The sequence below is a fragment of the Panthera uncia genome, chromosome D4, assembly GCF_023721935.1.
Source record: "Panthera uncia isolate 11264 chromosome D4, Puncia_PCG_1.0, whole genome shotgun sequence".
Taxonomy (NCBI): Eukaryota; Metazoa; Chordata; class Mammalia; order Carnivora; family Felidae; genus Panthera; species Panthera uncia.
The window spans coordinates 60566269-60587839 of NC_064807.1; the positions used below are offsets into that span (position 1 = coordinate 60566269).

General features: G+C 39.7%; 1 protein-coding gene across 6 annotated transcripts in view; it reads left to right on the forward strand.

Annotated features, from left to right (window-relative positions):
• Window positions 1-21571, forward strand: part of INVS (inversin) — a 154533-nt gene that overhangs the window by 73792 nt on the left and 59170 nt on the right. For 4 of the 6 annotated variants that reach the window (XR_007458966.1, XM_049635290.1, XM_049635308.1 and 1 more), the window contains exons 4-8: window positions 3167-3340; window positions 7501-7668; window positions 12224-12404; window positions 14872-14981; window positions 18317-18488. Coding sequence is in view for 5 of the 6 variants with exons in the window: in XM_049635290.1 (XP_049491247.1) it covers window positions 3167-3340; window positions 7501-7668; window positions 12224-12404; window positions 14872-14981; window positions 18317-18488 (805 nt within the window). In the remaining variant the exon portion in view is untranslated. Of the gene's footprint in view, window positions 1-143; window positions 2191-3166; window positions 3341-7500; window positions 7669-12223; window positions 12405-14871; window positions 14982-18316; window positions 18489-21571 lie in introns of those variants that run through there. The other 2 variants (XM_049635307.1, XM_049635303.1) reach the window with 2 other exon arrangements.

The following is a 21571-nucleotide window of genomic DNA, read 5'->3' on the forward strand; positions in this document are numbered from 1 at the left end:
TAACCTTGGTTTTCTCCACACTTCTCTAGCTGAAGTGTATATGCTATGTGTGGTCAGATCTTTCTATCTATATGCTGTCAATCATGGGCCATTCTTGTTTCTACTTGATTAGCTACATTTTGTTGCCTCCTCCACATTGGAAAACTGTTCATAATAAAACCAGCAAACATTTACCAAGCATTTACTTTGTGCACTGAGTACAAATATGATCTTTATCATTTCATATGCACAATAATCTCAGGTACTCCATCCCTGTTTTGCAGATGAGGAAATAGAGGCACAGGAAGATACTTTATTTCATCTGTAAAACCTTTCCATGATACTTCTGTGAGGAGCAAATACGTCCTAGAGCTTTGTCATAAATAAAGCTTAGTGTAAACGTTTCACTCTTGCCTGCTTTATAACAAGACTCAATGAATGTTTTTTGAGGGGTGAATAAATAAATGTTATTACCTAGTGCATCATGTTTTCTATAGGTAGAATCCCCAGAACAATGTAAGGTGTAAATACACGAAGCACTGTGTCTGTAAGTCAGTAGTCACCCCCACCAATATATTCTTGTTTCTTTCTTTTTTCCTTCCCCTTTCCTCTGGATTCCAGAATCAAGATGATTGTCTGATTGAATATCTTTAAAAGGTCGTGATGAATTATTCTGTAATATTTGAAACGTTATACTCAGAAAGGTCATGCTTTATTTTTTGGTAAGAAGTACCACATAGATTTGTTTCTCCTGGGCACCGTTTCTTTCTTCAAAGAAAAGATGGCAAGAGATTTAGAGCAGGGTGCCCTCTTGAGGAAGTTTTAGCACCTTACTTCTCAAAAGCTGGCACTGGATGACATGAGAAAGCCCGATGAATGATGCTCAAATAAACATTAAAAAGGAAGAGTAACCAAATACCAGACATCTGAGAATTAAGATTCTTAACTGTTAATGATCTAATATAGCAACATTAAGAATCTGTAAACAAAAAGAGAAACCTCTGGAAGGTATTTTTTTATTTAATTAATTAATTTTTTAATTTACATCCAAGTTAGTTAGCATATAGTGCAATAATGATTTCAGCAGTAGATTCCAGTGATTCATCACCTAGGTATAACACCCAGTACTCATCCCAACAAGTGTCTTCCTTAATGGCCCTCACCATTTAGCCCATCCCCCCACCCACTTTATTTCCTCTCATTTACTCAGTCCTTCAAGTAATCACCTATGTTGTGCCAGCAGCTAGCCAAGCACCGTGCCCAGTAAAACACAGTCTCTGCCTTCATGAAGCTTACAGCTCGTGAAGGAGATCACAGGGAAGGGAAATAAACAAATGTAAGTAACTACAAACTTAGCAAAGTACTATGAAGGAAATGGAAAGGTACTAGAATGAAGCACAACAAAATAAGTTCCATTAGGGTGGTCAAGGAAAGCCTCTCTGAGAGGAAATAATTGAGCTGAGTCACTTTGCTTTTTGGTCCATTCCAAGTCTGCCCATCTAATATAGACAGCCTGATGGACACTTTTTTAGCCTCTGATTCTTATCTGTGGCCCAGCCCTTGAGCTGACTTGACTCCTATCTCTGTCCCTGTGGGTATGAGCAGGGAACCATCATCCTTCTGCACCTCATTGTCTCCCTAGCTGGTCCCTTTGCCTTAGAGCCTCACATTCATCACAGTGGGGGGAGGGGCTGCTTAACTCATAAATATTTTCTTACTAATACTCATAGCCACTCACGGTAGAATATCAATACATTATAATGCTAAAAAAAACCACATTTCCAACAATATTAAGGATGTAGAGGATCTCAGAAGATGAAAAGGACAGATAACCCTGACTGCCATTCTGCTTTGAATAGGGAGAGAGAAACAGGCATGAAGCAGGCAGAGAACTTGACTATGTCGTACAGTTGCATTATATTGACTTTCAAATATCTGTGGTACCAAGCAAACTGAAGGCTCCAACCAGAATTGGAAATATGGAACTATATCTCAGGAAGGAGCTCCAAAGAACAATTTTTTGAGGGTTTTGTTTGGTTTCAAAGCTACCATATTACACACACACACGGTTGACCTGGATCCCCACCAGTTGATTGCTCTAGCCCCTGTAGCTAAGCTGCTTTCTCTGAATGGGTTGATTCTACCAGATTGGAGGGTTTAACTGCTATGGAGAGTACTGCCTGCAAGTGGATGGCCTCCAGTGACTTCTAGGTTGGTGTTTAGGTGACCAGATGCATCTGGGACCCAAACTCCGAACAAGATTCATCTCTCTCAGTTGTACCTCTACGTAGCTCTGCAAGAAAACTAACCACCTACTTTATACTTTAGTAACCAGATGACTGTGAACAAAATGTTCAACCACTGTGAATCTCACCTCCCTCACCTGTAAATTGGGATTTAAAAATTTTTTTTTAACGTTTATTTATTTTTGAGACAGAGAGAGACAGAGCATGAACGGGGGAGGGGCAGAGAGAGAGGGAGGCACAGAATCGGAAGCAGGCTCCAGGCTCTGAGCCATCAGCCCAGAGCCCGACGCGGGGCTCGAACTCGCAGACCGCGAGATCGTGACCTGAGCTGAAGTCGGACACTTAACCGACTGAGCCACCCAGGCGCCCCAAGGGATTTTAAATCTCTGATCATTTCGCAAGGTTATTATACTTTGAATATAAATAATAGGTGTTGTATGGGTCAGAATGTGCTAGTATATTCTTTGCTGCTACTGGATAGCAATTTTGAAAATACGCCAAAAACTGTATAAACTCCTTTGGCACACTAAATTGATTCCTGATCATTTATTCTTATGAAAAAATTAAGGAAAACTATGTGGAAATAAATGTACATTGTATCATATTCTATAAAAGAAAATACTGGAAATTAGAATGGTTCAATAAATGAAACGTTGACCAGCTATTTAAACTATTGTAAACTATATGCATGCAGTGTAAATTATATGCATATAGGAAGTGGTTGGAAGGGAGCTTTCATAGTAAAACAATCGATAGAGTAGTGGGATTTTAAGTATTTTTCCTTTGATCAATTGATATATCTGAATATTTTTACGCTAGCAGAATAATTAAACTACTTAAAACATTTTAAAATTTAGAAAATGTCTTGGCCCCAAACTAAATTTCTTCTTACTGTTTCTTTCTTTTTATTTATTTATTTATTTATTTATTTATTTATTTAGGGAAATTATCGTTTCATGAAACTCTTACTTACACGCAGAGCAAACTGGATGCAAAAGGATCTGGAAGAGATGACCCCTTTGCACTTGACCACTCGGCACAAGAGCCCCAAGTGTTTGGCGCTTCTGCTGAAGTTTATGGCACCAGGAGAAGTGGATACCCAGGATAAAAACAAGGTAAGGGGGAGGGGGTGCGCCTGGGTGCCTCATTCGGTTAAGGGCCCAACTCTTGGTTTCAGCTTCAGTCATGATCTAATGATTGCGTGAGTTCAAGCCCCGCATCGGGCTCTGTGCTGATGGTGCGGCACCTGCTCAGGAGTTTCTTCCTCCCTCCCTCTCTGTCTCTCCCTCTCGCAAAATAAATAAATAAACTTAAATTAAAAAAAAAAAAAAAGGTAAGGGACTGCCAAAATCAGGAGGCGAATTAAGAGCAAAAAGCAAATTCACATCCTTTTATGATGTGAAAGCTCAAGGAAGAACTACTGCTCCTACACATTGTGGAATGTGTTCTAGTCTTCATACTCCCCAGTGAAAAATTTCATTTAAATTCTGCCATTTTATCCTCCTACCAACCGTGTGTGGTAGGTAGTATCATCTCCTTTTCACAGATGGGGAAACTGAAGCTCAGGAAGATTAAAATTCTGTCCGAGATCCAAGAGGCAAGACTAGAATTCAACCCAGGCCTATCTCCAAACCCCAATATTTGACAGCTAGTAGCGATAGTTACCGAGGGTGAGTTTCCTTCTGGCCAAATGCCTGGGGCAATGTAGTAAGTGCACAGTGGTATAATGGTCTGGGCTTTAGCATCAGACTTCTTGGGTTTCAGTCTAGAAGCCACTACTTAATTGTTCTGTGCCTTTGGGCAAATTTTCTTAACTCCTCTGCTCTTCCATTTTCTCATATGTGAAAAGGGGATGATAGGGTTGTTGAAGATAAAATGAGGTATATAAATATATATAGGGTTAAACCCATATAAATAGGGTTTAACACAATTCCCATAGCATCGTAATAAAATAACTCTCAATAAATGTTAGCTATACAATAAATATTATTCGTTTCATTTTGGCTCTGACATCTGCTCTGGCACTTGTTGCCAGGATCAGTTATCCTCCCGGATCTTGAATTTTAACATACTGAACACACCAGCCACTGTTTTGACCAATGCTTTGATCGTTCTTTACAGGAAATAAAAATGTGGTGTTCAGTTAGACAAGTGCAAAAATCCTCTTCCTTTCCACGAAGCTCCGAATCATGGAGTTCTTGCTACCTTCAGCACGCCCATATGTGATTAAAACTCTTGGGATTAAACCCGCTGACTCATGTCCAGTGACCCTTACACTGCCCTTCACAGGCTCTTCCTGTAGTTTTCAGAATTTGTTTACCCATGACTCACATAACCCTGCATTCTGAAATCAACTCTGACCTTATTTTACAACTACTGTAAACCAGTATTATTCCTAACTCACACCATGTTTGTAGTGCTAATATTTCACTGAAAAAGCCCTTTGATCAGTCCACAAAGCCCCATGAATCACTTACCAAGGCACAGATGTCTTCAGGCACCATGATGTCTTCCTCAGAATCTTCTAGGAACTCCCTGCTATTGTCCAGTACTTGTCTGTTCTGTTACTGAACAGGGATGGGAGGTAATCCGGCCAGACAGATGGAAAACAGATCTGCAAGGTCCAGGCAGGCACAGAGACAAGAACAGGACAAAAGCCCAAAGCAACGATTCTCAAACTGACAGGAAGGATCCGTTGTTTGTTTGTTTTTCTAATTTACACTCTTCACAGACCCAAAGTTTTGTATCATGTATTTAAACTGAACAACGTAAAACCCCCATGAGATAACACTTCACACGCTTTTGGATGGACTGTCATTACCAAAACAGAACATAACAAGCGTTGGTGAGGATGTGGAGAAATTTGAACCCTGTGCAGTGCTGGTAGGAATGTAAGACGGTGCAGCCACCATGGAAAAAAGGATGGCAATTTCTCAAAAAATTAAACATGGAACTACCCCATGATCCAACAGTTCCACTTCTGGGTATCAACCCAGAAGAGCTGAAATCAAAAATGTGAGCAGATATTTATACACCCGTGTTCATAGCAGCATTATTCACAGTAGGAGAATGATGACCACAATCCCAATGTCCGTTGATGGATGGTTAGAGAAACAAAATGCAGTCCATGCAAGGGAATATTATTCAGCCTTAAAAAGGAACAAAATTCTGACACACGCTACAACATGGATGAATTTTGAAGACATTATGCTAAGTGAAAGGCTGGGAACAGGTGGAAATTGGGAATTACTGTTAAATGGGTATGGAGTATAGTTTAGGAAGATGAAAGGGTTCTGGGGGTGGAAGGCGCCGAAGTTGCACAGCTTTGGGAATGTGCTTAATGCCATTGCACTGTACATTTAAAAACAGTTAAAATGATAAATTGTGTTATGTACATTTTATCACAGTAAAAAAATAATAATTACTAGAAAAAAATTGCTTAAAGATGTAGAAAGTACAATCCCAAACTTTGTACTATTAGATCCAACAGATCTAGTGTTACCTTTCAGTAAACATATTCAGAGCAAACATAATATAACAAAAGAATTACAGAAACTGTATATGTTGTTTATTGAAAATGTGGCTATAGGGGCACCTGCCTGGCTCAGTGAGTAGAGCATGAGACTTTTGGTCTTGGGGTTGTGAGTTCAAGCTCCACATTGGGCATAGAGCCTACTTAAAAAAAAGAAGAGGGGCACCTGAGTGGCTCAGTCGGTTGAGCGTCCAACTTCAGCTCAAGTCATGATCTCACAGTTCGTGAATTTGAGCCCTGTGTCAGGCTCTGCGCTGACAGCTCAGAGCCTGGAGCCCACTTCTGGTTCTGTGTCTCCCTCTCTGTCTGCCCCTCTCCCGCTCACGCTCTGTCTCTCTCTCAAAAATAAATAAGCATTTAAAACAATTAAAAAGAAGAAGAAGAAAAAGAAGAGGAAGAAGGAAGAAAATGTAGCTATAGGAAATTATTTTCTATTATATTTGTGACTATTTTTGTTCTACAGTCATTACTAAATAAAAAGTAATGAGTGACTCTTCGTATTAAATGCCTGTAGGTGCACTGTACGTAAATTCCACATATGTCAACAGTTAAAGTTTTTAGTGTAGCAAGTGAGCTTGGTTCCTACTGGCGAATGATCTGATTCTAGACTGGATTGATGATACTGCTGTTCATAAGAGATAATGTACAGCCCAACCATTTCTTTGTGTTTGCTCAGTGACTCTTTTAATACAGAGACCAGTCTTACTGTGGTTTGTTGATGAGAACGGCAGAGGGGATTTTAAAGCAATGCCAACAAGTTCAGGATGTTCATTTAAAAAAAATCTTTTTCCACGTTTATTTATTTTTGAGAGAGAGAGAGTGTGTGAGTGCATGAGTGGAGGAGGGGCAGAGAGAGGGGGAGTCAGAAGTCAGAGGGGGGAGTCACAGCAGGCTCCAGGCTCTGAGCTGTCAGCACAGAGCCTGACGCAGGGCTTGAACCCACAAACCGTGAGATCATGACATAAGCCCAACCAACTGAGCCACCCAGGTGCCCTTATTTCTTTCTCTAAGGAAGCTCCACGCCCAGTGCGGAGCTCGAGGTCATGACCCAAGATCAAGAGTTGCATGCTCTTCCTGCTGAGCCCGCCAGGTGCCCCAACAGGATGTTCACTTTTAACTTTTATCCAAAATAAAGCCAATGTCGCTGTATTTGCAACATGTATCTTAACATCAGTAGTAAGTCTAACAATTTATCCTATAAAATTATAGTTAAATTTAAATTTGTACTTTGATATAAGAAATGGATTCCAAATCCATGATTTCCTATGCATGGATCTTCTTTTTGATAGATACTGAAATTCAAAACATTCTATCAAATTCTTAAAATGCTTGGTGCGATATCAAGATTGTTACTTACTTTGTTGATAGTTATTCATAAACCACCGGCCTGCTTTTCTTTTTCTCAGTATTACCACTGATTAGTACCTGATGACGTAAATGCCTGTCATGATTAAGAGGTCAGACTGCCTCTTCAGACTGCCTCTTCAGACTGCCTGGATTTAAATCTCAATCCGGCCGCTTACTACCTTCATACCCCTGAGCAGAGCACTCATCCACCTTGTGCTCCCTTTCCTCATCAATCACATGCAGAATCAAGAGTACTCATTGCCTAGAGTTATCACGATGACTATATGAGGTAAAATACAGAAAGCTCTTACAACAGTGCCCGTCACACAATAAAAGCTTGGGGGAAATCTGTTGTGTTACTGTTGCTGTGTTTCTGAGCCTCTCGCGATTTTGCAGCAAACGGCTCTACATTGGAGTGCCTATTACAATAACCCGGAGCACGTGAAGCTGCTCATCAAGCACGATTCCAACATCGGGATCCCTGACGTCGAAGGCAAGATCCCACTTCACTGGGCAGCTAACCACAAAGATCCCAGTGCTGTTCATACGGTGCGATGCATCCTGGTGAGTACGGTGGTGCTGCTGGCCCCGGGTGGCCTTGCTGACAAACAACTTTTTTGTTATGAAATAGCCAGTATACGAAAGCGTATATATGACACACAAACAAATTATGAACCAGAAGAAACAAAACAGACACGTGAACCCATCACTCAAGAAATAGAACACGGTAGTGCTGCTATGCTGCTATTTAAGACCACACAGAATTTCTGACATGCCGGTTTCCAAACACATCCTCTCTACTTAAGCCACACTTGCCCTGTCCCCCATCAACTACTCTCCTGAATTTGTATTTATCCTTCCCTGGCTCTGTTTTATACTTGCGCCTATTAAACACTGCGTAGAGATATCTGTAAAATGCTTGTAAGACATAAAGAATACAAGGGGCACCTGGGTAGCTCAGTCCATGGAGCGCCCAACTCTTGATCTCAGGGTCATGAGTTCAAGCCCTGTGTTGGGCATGGAGCCTACTTTAAAAAACAAAAAAGTTGTAAAGAATATAGAAACCACAAATATTCATGTACTCATCTCTGAGCATAAGAACAAGTACATTAACCGTTACCTTTGAAGTTCCCTGGGTACCTCCCAACACCATTCTGTTCTTCCCCTTTCTGAGAGGCAGCCACTATCCTCAATGTTGTGTTTATATTCCTGATTTTCATTATAGTTTTACCACATATATTCGTATCCCTAAACACTACATTGTTTCATTTTTGATGCTTTTGAATTCTATATACATGGAATCACATTGAATGTATTCTTTTGCAACATGCTTTTCTTGCTCAATATTATGCTGGTGATTTTACGTGTGTTGCTGTGTATACCTGTAATATATTATTTTTTGCCATTATGTAGTATTCTATATTTTCTGAACAAGCCATACATTATTCAGTTATTCACAGACATTTGGAACTATTTCTATTTTTTTTGCTACTTAAAAATAGTGCTGCTTTATGGGGTGCGTGGGTGACTCAGTTGAGTGTCCAACTCTTGGTTTCGGTTCAGGTCATGATCTCACAGTTTCGTGAGTTCAAGCCCCATGTCTGGCTCTGTGCTGGCAGTGCAGAGCCTGCTTGGGATTATCTCTCTCTTCCTCTCTCTCTGCTCTTCTCCGACTCATGCTGTCTCTTTTTCTCTCAAAATAAATAAATAAACTTAAAAAAATGAAAATAATACTGCTTTTATCTAAAGTGATTTCTATAGCCAGCATGAGGCTTGAACGTGAGTTCAAGGGAGATCAAGGGTCGAGTGCTCTATTGACTGAGCAGTCAGGTGCCCCTGAACTTTTATTATTTTTTGTTAGTGTACCTAAGACGTATGTTTAACTGGTAGTTGCAGGTACATGGAAACGCAGTTGATATTTTTGTTCATTGAATATGAATCTAACCAACTTGCTTATTAATTTTTATTACTTTCTTATTAATTTTGAATATTTATCAGTGGATTCTTTGAGGTTTCTAATCAGTGCTTCTCAAATTCCAGCTTATAAGCTATGGTAGTCTAATATTTAGTCCTATTTGCTTGTAACACACAAATTAGACTTTAAAAGATAATATTCTTTTGTATATGCAATAGTTATTTCTACCTGCATGTTAACTGATTCCTTTGCTCTGCATTTCTCCTTGAATCTCAAGTTTTCCTTCTGGAGTTAATCTTACTTCCTGAAATATAATTCTAAGAACTCCCTTTAGGGATCTACCTTTAGGGTAGATGTATTGGTGGTGAATGCTCTCTGCTCTTAAGAATATCTACATTTCAGTGCGTCTGGGTGGCTCAGTAGGTTAAGCATCTGACTCTTAATTTGGGCTCAGGTCATGATCTCAGGGTTCGTAAGATTGAGCCCCATGTCAGGCTCTGCGCTGAGAGAGAAAGCCTGCTTAGGATTCTCTCTCTCCCTCTCTTCCTGCCTCTCCCCTGCTTGTACGCATGTTCTCTCTCTCTCTCTCTCTCTCTCAAAACAAATAAACATTTTTAAAAAAGGAATGTCTACATTTCTACCATGCTCTTGAATATATAGTTTTTCTGTATACACACTTCTAAGTACTTCTTTTTCTCTACTCTTTCAGGCTTTTCTGCTGCCTTCTGCCTTTCATTGTTCCTGTGGAGCATTCTGTATTGGTGTAAATGTCATTGCTTTAGAGATTATTTATCTTTTCTCACAGGCTGCTTTTACATTCTTGTCTGTGTGGCATTCTGCAGTTTCACTACAGTGTGTCCGGTGGGGGCGGGGGGAGGTTCTTTTGTTTGGGGGGTGGTTTTTTTGTTTGTTTTTTGGTGCATTATTTTGGGTTTTGGTTTTGGGGTGTTTTTTGTCATGTTTGGTGTATACTATCAATTCATGTCCATTCCGGAAAATATATAGCTATTATCTCTTCCAATATTACTTCTCTTGGGGCACCTCGGTGGCTCAGATGGTTAAGCATCCGACTTCAGCCAGGTCATGATCTCGTGGTTCGTGAGTTCGAGCCCCACATCGGGCTCTGTGCTGACAGCTCAGAGCCTGGAGCTGCTTCGGATTCTGTGTCTCCCTCTCTCTCTGCCCTTCCCCCACTCACACTCTCACTCTGAAAAAATGGATAAACATTAAAAAAATTAAATATTACCTCTCTTTCATTCTCTACACTCTTGCCTTTACGGTCCCAGTTACACATATTTTAGACATTTTTTTTTTCAACGTTTTTTATTTATTTTTGGGACAGAGAGAGACAGAGCATGAACGGGGGAGGGGCAGAGAGAGAGGGAGACACAGAATTGGAAACAGGCTCCAGGCTCCGAGCCATCAGCCCAGAGCCTGACGCGGGGCTCCAACTCACGGACCGCGAGATCGTGACCTGGCTGAAGTCGGACGCTTAACCGACTGCGCCACCCAGGCGCCCCTAGACATTTTTATTTTATTCTCCATGTCTCGTCTGTCTTACCTTCCATCTTCTTGCCATATTCTGGGTAATTATATCAAACACGCCTTCCAGTTTACTCAGCCTTTCTTCACCTGAGTCCACTCTCTCGTTTGCCCTATTCATTGCTCAATCCGATATTTTTACATCTAAAAGTTCTTTTTGTTGTTTCTTGTTTTTTAAGTCTGCCTCGTCATTTTGATAGTTTTTTTTTACCTTATTCACCTTTTATTTCATTTTTAATTTTTTTACATGTTCATAGATAGTTATTTTATATTCTTTATGTGTCAACTCCAGTATCTGGAGTCCTTGGAGGATACTTGTCACTCATCGTATCTTGTTTCCTCACAGATTTGGCTTTTTTTTTTTTTCCTTGTAAACACATCTTAGTCCTTTGGAGACTCAAAGGCCTAAAATGCCACCATGGTAAAATTCTACTACTTTTTTTGAAGTGTTTAAAATACCTTTCATACTTTTTTTTTTTTTAATATATAAAATAGGATGACCACACAGGCAACTCTAAACTTGTGTGGCCTTTCAGAGAGTTCTCAGGTTGGGGCAGGAAGGCTTGGCTTTGGCTGTGACCTAATCTAAGAAGGGATATGACCTTGAGTGAAGCAACTGTCTTTAGCTGAAGCAATTGTAAAAGTCTGACAGTTGAGGGTCATCTGCTGGCAGCACTCACAGCAGCTAGGGAAATAAATCCTTTATTCTTGAAAGGGGACCTCGCAGTAGATACAAAGACCTAGGAGAAAAATGAGTAAATGTGAACTGTCAATTCAAACAGAGCAGCCAATAAGCATATGATAAAACGCAACCTCATTCATAAAATAAATAAAATTAAAACATCAGCAAAATGCTTGCATTCCTGTAAGGGGGGAAAAATGTAGTAAGCTTGATAATACCAAAGGGTTAATTTGTGCCAGCATGTGGGGAAATAAAAACTTTTACACATTGTCCTGGATGTGTTAATTAGTGTAACCATTTGGAGAGGAGTTTGATAATACGTAATTGATAATGTAAATATCCTTGTACCCAGAAAGTCCCCTTCTAGGTGTCTGGGCTAGAGGAAAATCTCACACATGTGCTACAAAGGGACATGTAAAGGAAGCATGTTCATTGCAGCATTATTGTTAATAACGGAACAACTGTAAATAACCTAACTGTCCCTCACAAGAAGAATGGATAAGTAAATTGTGACTTAACAAATGAACTAGTATCAACATGGACACCCAAAAGTATAGTGTCGAAGGAAAAAAACTGCCAAAGGATATACATAGTATAAACTCAGAGGTATAAATATTGAAAGCACACATATATAATTTACGTATTGTTTATGGATGCATACATATGGAACAAAAGTATAAAACATACAGCTTTAGCCGAATCCATAACAGGTACAAAAGCGCATTAGGCAATATATTGACACCTATTTAATCTGGATAGTCAGTAATGGTACTTATTATATCTTTTCTGCATTTTTTATAGTTAAACATGACAAGAAATTTTTAAAGGTTTAGAACGTATACTTTTTTTCTGAGTTTTATCACTTGTGCTAACAGAGAATGAATATACAGGTTTAGAAAATGGCTCAGCTCATGCTTATGTCAAATGTGATTCACTGAGAATTCCACGTGTGTCTGAAGTCTCTGGTTTCTTCAAAATAGGACGCTGCTCCCACGGAGTCCTTACTGAACTGGCAAGACTACGAGGGTCGGACACCTCTTCACTTTGCGGTCGCTGATGGGAATGTGACAGTGGTTGATGTCTTGACCTCATATGAAAGCTGCAATATAACGTCTTACGACAACTTATTTCGAACCCCACTTCACTGGGCAGCTTTGCTAGGTGAGCTGTCAGTCAAAGGATCAACGGTAGGAGGAACTACAATGAGTACCAGAAACTTTCTATGGCTTCCCTTCACCTGTCAGCTTCCACCTCCTGTTTAATTAATTTAAGGGTTTTTTTTTTTTAATTTTTAAGTTCATTTATTTCTTTCGAGAGAGCGCGCGGGCACACGCACGCATGCGCATCTGCACATGCACACTTGCACATGCGCACAAACGGGAGGAGCAGAGACCATCTCCAGCAGTCTCTGCCTGTCAGCGCAGAGCCCACGCTGGGCTCGAATCCCTGAACCCTGAAATCATGACCTGAGCTGAAATCAAGAGTTGCGTGTTTAACTGACTGAGCCACCCAGGTGCCCTTAATTTAATTTTTAGTTGCTATGTGGCATCTTCTATCCCTCTGTTGTATGCTTAAATTTTAGTAATATAAATGTATTCTCTGTTATATATCGGTTTCAATTTCAACATCGTATCTTAACACGTTTTTATTTTAAGAGTAATGTACATTCATTGACAAATGTAAATATAAAATAATCTTCACATTCAATGCTTGTGTATTTGGGGAGGAGGGCTTTAATTTTATGTTTGTGCCAATACTATGATATGTGATTTTTTTCCTTCATATTTTCCTGATATCCCTTTTACTTAACCTTTTTGGGGATCACTTTGTTAGGTGAGAGAGTGCAAAAATGTGTCTGTGTCTGGCTTTGGAGGGCGTGTAATCTGAGAGTCTTTGTCTTTCAGTGAAGGAGTTTTACCCATTAATAGTCACTATTATAAGATATATGATTTGGTCTTTTTTCTGCTATTCTGTTCTTTGAGTATTATTGATGTTTTGGGTTTTTTTTTCCCCTGCCTTTTGGTATATAGATTAGGTTTGTTGTTATTTGGTTTTGAATTGCCTAGTGTTTTAGGAGAGTTTTAGGTTCTATTAGTGTTTACTTTTAAATTTATCGAAAACTTTTTAAAACATAAGTCAGAGTTAAAAGCAAAACTGCATCTATTGATTTCCACCGAATTTAAAATGAGGAATTTAGCACGCCTTTACTTATCGCTTTTTTAGTATTTGTTAACATGATCTGAAGTTTTCCCCAGTTATTATTGCAAGCTTAGTTTTTAAATTACACGTTGTGTCTTTTCAGAATACTTTTTGCATTTGCATTCCGTCTTATTATCAGATTTATAATTATTATTTAGATTTCACTTCAATGTGCAGTTTCATCCCTCTCTCTTTGTCTGGTGCGTTCTGGGAGGACTTCGCAAATTCATCTCCAGGTCACTAAAGTGACTTTTTGTTCCCTAGTTCTGTTTTCTTTCTGACTCTCATAGATTGTATTTTAGGCTGTATTTTGATTCCCTTCCCACATCCCAATTTCTTTGTATCTCGGCTTTTTTCCTTTTCGCCTCCTTCCATCACCTTTGCGTTTCAGATTATTTCCTTCTTAGGATATTCTGTTTCGTTCCATTGAGGACATCTCTTTGCCCAAGTCAAGGATGCCAAACAGTTTCCTGAGTTTTTCCTCTGGACCCTTCTCTAGATCATGTTATGAGGTATGCGTTTCGTCTCCTGATGGTGTTCCTATTTCCCTGTCCTATAGTGTATTTTCATACTGCCTTTACAGAATTTTTCTCCTTATCTTTCAAACAAGATGACATGTCTCAGTAGTCTGCCTGTGATCTCACTTTGCCCACCTCAGAACTCCGTCTGCGTCATACCTGGGAGCAGGTCTGTGAGCACAACTCCCACCCACATTCCCCTTTTCTGCCTGCTTTTCTCCTGCGGTGTGTCCATGTTCTTCTGCTGCCCGGGTCCCCAGAACATGGAAGCAATAGAATGCATGATATTCAGGCCTCCCAAATATGCCGCTACCATGTTTGTTCATTCTTTGATCCTTTCTATATCTCTTCACTTGCGGAAACCACATCCCCCAGAATGCACTGCAGAGTATTTTCTCTGCCACCACCTCATCATTCCTGCCACATGTTTTCTGGGATTTGAAATCACCACCTACTGTGAAAAAAGTGGAGGTGGGAGGGTAGAGCGGACTGATAGGAGGCCTCAGAGGTTACAAGAGGCTCTACTATACTTTGTCCTCCCGAAAAGCTGTGCGGTTCTGATCAGCTGTACAGTGGGACCTGGATACTAGGGACCCTGATGGCTGACAGGGGCTGGCTTCCCTCCTGTTTTTAATGGACAGTTTTATAAAACAGAGCGAGGGAATGCAGTGGGCTGATACCTAATATACTCTTTCTCAATCTAGCAATTGTAATTCATATCATTTCCTTTCTGATTGAATCATTAAGATTTCAGTGTTGTAAGTGTTCGCCTTTGTTCTACGTGATCATAGTATTTTAGTGAGAAGTTAGAAGAAGCTATACTGGGGGCCACTATTCAGAAAACTTTCCTTAAAATAGATTATAAATTAACTAGTCCTTTTACGTGATAACTGCCTTGTGTCTACTTTCAGGCCATGCACAGATTGTCCATCTCCTTTTAGAAAGAAATAAATCTGGAACCATCCCATCCGACAGCCAAGGAGCAACACCCTTGCACTACGCAGCTCAGAGTAACTTTGCCGTAAGTAAAATGTGACCATTATCTTTTTGCATAATTACATGTTTATTTTGACATAATTACAAATTCATATGCAGTCATAAGAAATAAAACAGCTAGATCCCATGTACCCTTCAGCCACATTTACCCCAGTGGTAACAGCTTACAAAAGTATGAAACAGTATCATAAACAGGAAATTGACATTCCTACAATCCACTCACCTTATTCACATTTCAGTTTTACACGTACTAGTGTTTGTGTTTGTGTAGCGATTATATTTTAACAATTGCTCAGACTGTCAACTCTGACTGTAAAGCGAGGGATAGTTGTAAGTCATGTGAAATTTTAACACAGTTTTTATATTAACTGTTCAGTGTAACATTTTGTTCTATGTACGTATGTTTCATCTTCTGGTTAATTTTATGGCACTAAGGTTTTATATGCATTTAGTGTTCAAGTATTTTCTTTGTGTGGCAAGGCCTTAGAACTCGTCTAACCTTGGCTGGGATCCTGACTCTGCCATCGGCTGGCTGTATGACCTGGCACAAGTTTCTTAGCTTCCTAAGCCTTAGTTTCTTCACATGTAAAATGAGGATAATTATACCTTTCCTTTCAGGATTGTTGTAAGAATCAGAGAAAATTTGTGCCCAGTGCCTAGTGTAGTTCTTGGTACAGAGCAGGGACTCAAGAAATGCAATGCATTCTTACTATTGCTAGTGCTAATAATTTTGTGTATTATATAGCTGAGAAAGCAAAAATGTGAATTATTTCTAAAGATATTGAATATTATTAATAATTCTTCCCTTGCCACCCTTTACAGTTTTACAAAGCACTTTTGCATCCTTTATGTCCCTCAGTCCAGCCAGTAACATAGCAGCTAGGCTGTTTCAGCTTCCTGAGTAAGTGGCCTCCAAGAACTAGAGACTTATCCAAAAAGGCACATGTCAAAGCAGTCAGAGTTTATTTTACTGTATTCTGCATGGGTGTGTGTAGTGGAAACTTTGGTTACATTCAATTATAAGAATGTGGGCATCTGAGTGGCTCAGTCACTTAAGTGTCCGACTCCTGATTTCGGCTCAGGTCATGATCTCATGGTTGGTGGGTTCGAGCCCCACATTAGGCTCTGCACTGAGGATGCAGAACCTACTTCGGATTCTCTCTCCCTCTCTCTCTGCCCCTCCCCTGCTTGCTCTCTCTCTCTCTCTCTCTCTCTTTCTCTCTCTCAAAATAAACAAACTTAAAAACGTTATAAGAATGCCATCATCAGCATAGTGTAATCCTATCTTCCTGACCTTCCCAAATGCACCACTGAATAAATTTAATGCTCAGATTCCTAAAATATCTTATTTTCCCATCATTCTTTGTCTCTGGTACCTAGAGCAACTATAGCTATGGTCTCTCCTTCCTGGCATTTCTATAAATGTATCACCTAGACTTTTGGCAAACCATTATCTTCTATTGTCTCCCATTATTCTATTGTCTCAGAAAAAGACAAAGTATATTCTGAAGAGGAGCCCTTTCTTGTTACAGATAGATAAGAAACTCATTGGCCCAGCCTATTAAACCTACGGAAATCAGAACTCAATTCATATTTCAACGCAAGCCTGAGAGAGGACGTGGTATCCCTAACTTAAAGAGGAAGAAACCAGGGTTTCAAGAGATGAAATGACTTGCCCAAGATCTTGAACCCACATCTTAGACTCCAAATTTAACATGTGCACAGATACCAGCAATTAAGTGACTAAGCTACTGGGAATAAGGAAGAATGGCAGAACATTATGGGTGTTTATCCAAAGAAATACTTGCTCTGGATAATCTGCCAATTACAGAGATGATTTTTTAATAATTATGCAAATCTTCTAAGCTCAGTTTCAAGCCCCTTGATCTCCTTGGACTCTGTTAACCCACAGGAGGCTGTAAGTCCCTTTTTAGAAAATAATAACAAAAATCCACAAACCTCTGTGAACATTCATCATTAAGAAAACATACTCAACAAGGAAATGTTTACAAATTAGTAAAAGAAAACAGACCAAAAAATCACCAAGTTTTAAAATCCACTTGTTTATTCCAATCTTGTGTGTACTAAGCATACACAGTAGATCCTAAGAGCACTCCACTCTAACGCCTCAGTAGCTCAATATGAGTTTTAACACTAGGAAGCGGTGTATACAGTGGCATACGGTGTATACAGTGGAAAGGGTGCTGTGATTTAGCTCTGGACTCCACTCCTGTATCTACCACCAGTGTTTGTATGACCTTGAACCCAAACTTCTTCATCTGGGAATGAAGGGCTGCCCTTGAATTTCTTCTTGCTTTAGAATATTGAGCATCAACACTTAGACACTTTGGGCCAGCTCACAACCTCCAGAATTTTTTTTTTTCCTGAAACTATTTTACTTCCATTCAAGCTAAAGTTTCTATGATCTCCCTAAATGTGTGTAAGCATCTGAGGCTTAAGGAAAGAGGCAATTTAGAAAGCTGTGAATATTAACCCCCATTAAAATTGTCAGGCCCTGTTAGGATTATTGCAGGTCCTAATTTTAGTGTGATTCCATAGAGGAAGGACCTGGAATATAGGACTTGATAAATAAATATCTGTTTAAATGAACTGAACACTGCATTTGTCAGTAGTTACACATCATTATTCAGTAAGTGCATTAAATATTTTTTTAATTATAGTGGCAAAACACACAACAAGAGAATGTATGAGGCATGGCTGAGTATACAGGTCTCTGCATGTAAAATGTCCAAGAAAAACCTATGTTTTAATGTTGGTCATGACACTGAATATTTGAGTGTTTTAATTTTTTTTTTAACATTTGTTCATTTTTTGAGAGACAGTGAGACAGAGCATGAGTGGAGGAGGAACAGAGAGAGAGAGGAAGACACAGAATCCAAAGCAGGCTCCAGGCTCTGAGCTGGAGCACAGAGCCTGACGCGGGGCTCGAACACACGAACTGTGAGATCATGACCTGAGCCAAAGTCAGACGCTTAACTGACTGAGCCACCCAGGCACCCCATGAGTCTTTTAACCATCACTTCATCTCTCAAAGAGTGACCTATAAAGTTTTCAAACTTGATTGTGGATGTTCATCCTCAATTATGAGGATGTTGAATGAGGGAGTTAGGTTGTGTGTTTGAAATGTATGGAAACTAAAACTAATATATAAAGAAAGAGGATTGTTACTTTCAATGGAAATTGTAGTTTCATTATTCATAAAAAAGATAATTTCATTTGATTCGAAAGCAGGGAAAAAATACTTCGCATCTTAGAGGAAGTCACATATAACACTGGCTTTATTACCATAGAAAATGCTACCCTCTTGTCTCAATTTTTTTTAATCAAGTTTTCTTACAGGAAACAGTTAAAGTATTTTTAAAACATCCTTCAGTGAAAGATGATTCAGACCTGGAAGGAAGAACATCCTTTATGTGGGCTGCTGGAAAAGGCAGTGATGATGTCCTTAGGACTATGCTGAGTTTAAAATCTGACATTGATATTAACATGGCAGACAAATACGGAGGTACAGGTAAGAACTGGGAGACTTGTTCCATTTGCTTTCTTTAGGGTTCCAAAGTGTATAGGTGCCCTACAAGTTGTACAGTAATGCCTGAAATCATTGTTCCTAATCTAATATTGTTTGACTTCCATTGGCACATTTTAAGTTTAGGTTACCAGGATATCACTCCAAAAGCTTTATTTCCTCCAAGTTTGATGGCTCAAATTAGCCTATGTTTCTACCAGGTGAATGGTGTCATTTGGTTTAAAAGCCTGATTGCCCCTTAAACATGATTATGAGAACTCTTCATGTCGTTTATCTTGGTATAAAAAAAATAAATAAATAAACCTGTACTTAAACTATGCATATTTAGTAGTTATCGATCATACTTCAAAAATACAGGATTATATTTTAAGGAATGCACATATCTATGTATGTCTCATTTAATGTGCTCTTTTCTCAGATTTGAAGAGCATCACCTCCTCCCAAATCTCCCATTTTAGAGATAACCCCCACATGACTCTTGAAGCTTCAGAGCTTCACATTAGATTTGCATCCAAAGCTTTCAGTAGATCCTTCTTTCACTCTCTTTTTCTAAGAAGAGGCCCCTTTAACTGTGTGTTGGCTAATAAGAAAGGTATGAATTTTTTAGCTTTCGTTGTCAACTTGGAAGTCTCTACCTTGGGTACTATATCCTAATTACAAGTCAGAAAAAGAAAGAAAATCGCACATTAGCACAACACAGACCAGAATAAAAACTCAGCTACAAGCTTCTCAATGTTTTCTTACTTGTGGAAACACAGTAGAGCTGTTTGCACCCACCAGAACTACTGATGTGGCACTTGGTGGGGAGGCAGGGTTATACCTAATAATCTCCCTTTCTATCCCTATGCCACCACCCCTTCTAAACTGTTTTTTAAAGAGTTTTAGGTAATATCAATTTTAATAAAGACTTTAACTGTCAAGAGTATTTCTTTATCAGCACTTCACAGTAGACCTTAAGCTTCTTCTTTTTTTACTTTTTAACTTGTTTTATTTTTTATTTTTTTAAATTTCCATCCAAATGAGTTAGCATCTAGTGCAACAATGATTTCAGGAGTAGATTCCTTAGTGCCCCTGACCCATTTAGCCCCTCCCCCCTCCCACAACCCCTCCCGTAACCCTCAGTTTGTTCTCCATATTTATGAGTCTCTTGACCTTAAGCTTCTTAAAGAGGGGTATATTGCAGACATGATATGTGGGACATTGAATTTATAAATGGTCTGAACGTTTCATTTTTTGTCAGACTCCCATTAGTATGCAGGCTTTCACTCCATCACTAGCTTTTCTTTTAGTTTAACTTTGTCGTGTATTTTAATAAAGTATGGGCAAGGATACTTCCATCCTTTTGACCAAAGGTGTCTTTCTGATGTGCCCCATGGTTGGAGTTCAGACATAACTTCTTCTCAGATTCGTCAGTTCCCTGGCTCTTTCTCTTAAGGGGATTTTATTATATGTTAGACATGCCTTCCTGCAATTTCTCTTCTACGAGAGTGAGTTTGTCTCCATCATCCCTCTACAGGGTTGTTTTTGCTTCCCATGAAAGAAGAGTTCTCATCAACATGCAACATACAGACATTATTTGGATCTTCATTCAAATAAACTGAAAAAAAAAATATAAAACCATCAGGAAAATATGGGCATTATCTGTGTATTCAATATGGCGGAATTTTTGCTAATGTTTTTTAGATATGATAACGGGACTCTCCTGTCTTTGACATGCCAGGGCCGGGGCTCTGCAGACCACATTTCCCCCTTTGCCAGCAGGTGCCCTGCTAGAATCCACCCATAAGGGGCAGTAAAGAGAAACTAGAAGCTAGAAGAATGGGATTACACCTTCCTGTTTGCTTACTATTCTTGTTTTGGTTTCCTGTTCCTGTCAGCATCACCCTAGTCAGTCTTCTTCAACACAGCAGTGATAGTTTGTTCCAGTGGTGATGGTTAATTTCTTGCAATTTCTCCAACACTCACAGTACCAGCCCCAGAGCACCAACACCAGTCAAGCAGAGCCCTGCTCAGAGGTCTGAGTTTCCACTCCACAGGGCTCCTCTTCTAGGCTTTTAGGTTTTAGCAATTCCATCTTCTTCTTTATGTTCCCCTAGTCCTAGAATTGCTGGCTGTCTTCTGCATTTACTACCTCTGTGATACCTCAGTGTTTCCTTTTTGCTTTTTCAATTCTTCAATCCATAACTAACACATGTGCTCACAAGCCGGGGGGGGGGGGGGGGGGGGGCACAGAGAGAGGGAGAGAGAGAATCCCAAGCAGGCTAGGCATTGTAAGCGCAGAGCTGGAAGCAGGTCTCAACCTCACAAACCGTGAGATCATAATCTGAGCCAAAATCAAGTCCAGTGCTCAGCCAAGTGAGCCACCCAAGTGTCCCTAAATTATATTTTAAATCTTTCTGCTTCTCTTCATCTCCACTCCTGCCACCCTAGCTCAAGCCACCATCATTTTTTACTGAGTCTTCTTCAATAGTGTTAGCTGGTCTCCCTGCTTTCATTCTAACCTACTACAGTGCCTTCTCTTCAGAGCAGCTAGAGCAATCTGATTAAAGCACAAGTCAAATACTATCACTCACCTATGTAAAGTCCGTCAGTGTCTTCATCACTGGGCCCTATGTGGCCACTTATACCTGGCCTTCTCTACCTTTCCGACTTCTTGCCTTTATTCGTTGTGCTGCAGCTTCCTAGCCTTCCTTAAACACATAGATTCACTCCTGCCCTTGGATCAACTGTTCTCTTTGCCCAAACTCCTCCCTCTAGAGATCTCTACATTGCTCTCTCTTTCTTTATGATTCAGGTCTCAACTTCAATATCAGCTCCTTAGCAAGGCTTTCCATCATCATCCGTTAAAGTGGTCTCCTAGTCACTCTGCATATCAAGGTACCTTTTAATACTCCCATTATACCATCTGTCACCATCTGACACTTTCTTGCTTATCCATTCCATTTTTATTTTGCTTCTCCTACTAGAACGTAACCTTATGTATTTTGTTCTCTGCTGAATTCCCACCCTTATGTTAATACCCAGCCCGTAGCAGGTTCTCAGTAAATGCCCGGGAATCTGTGTTTTTA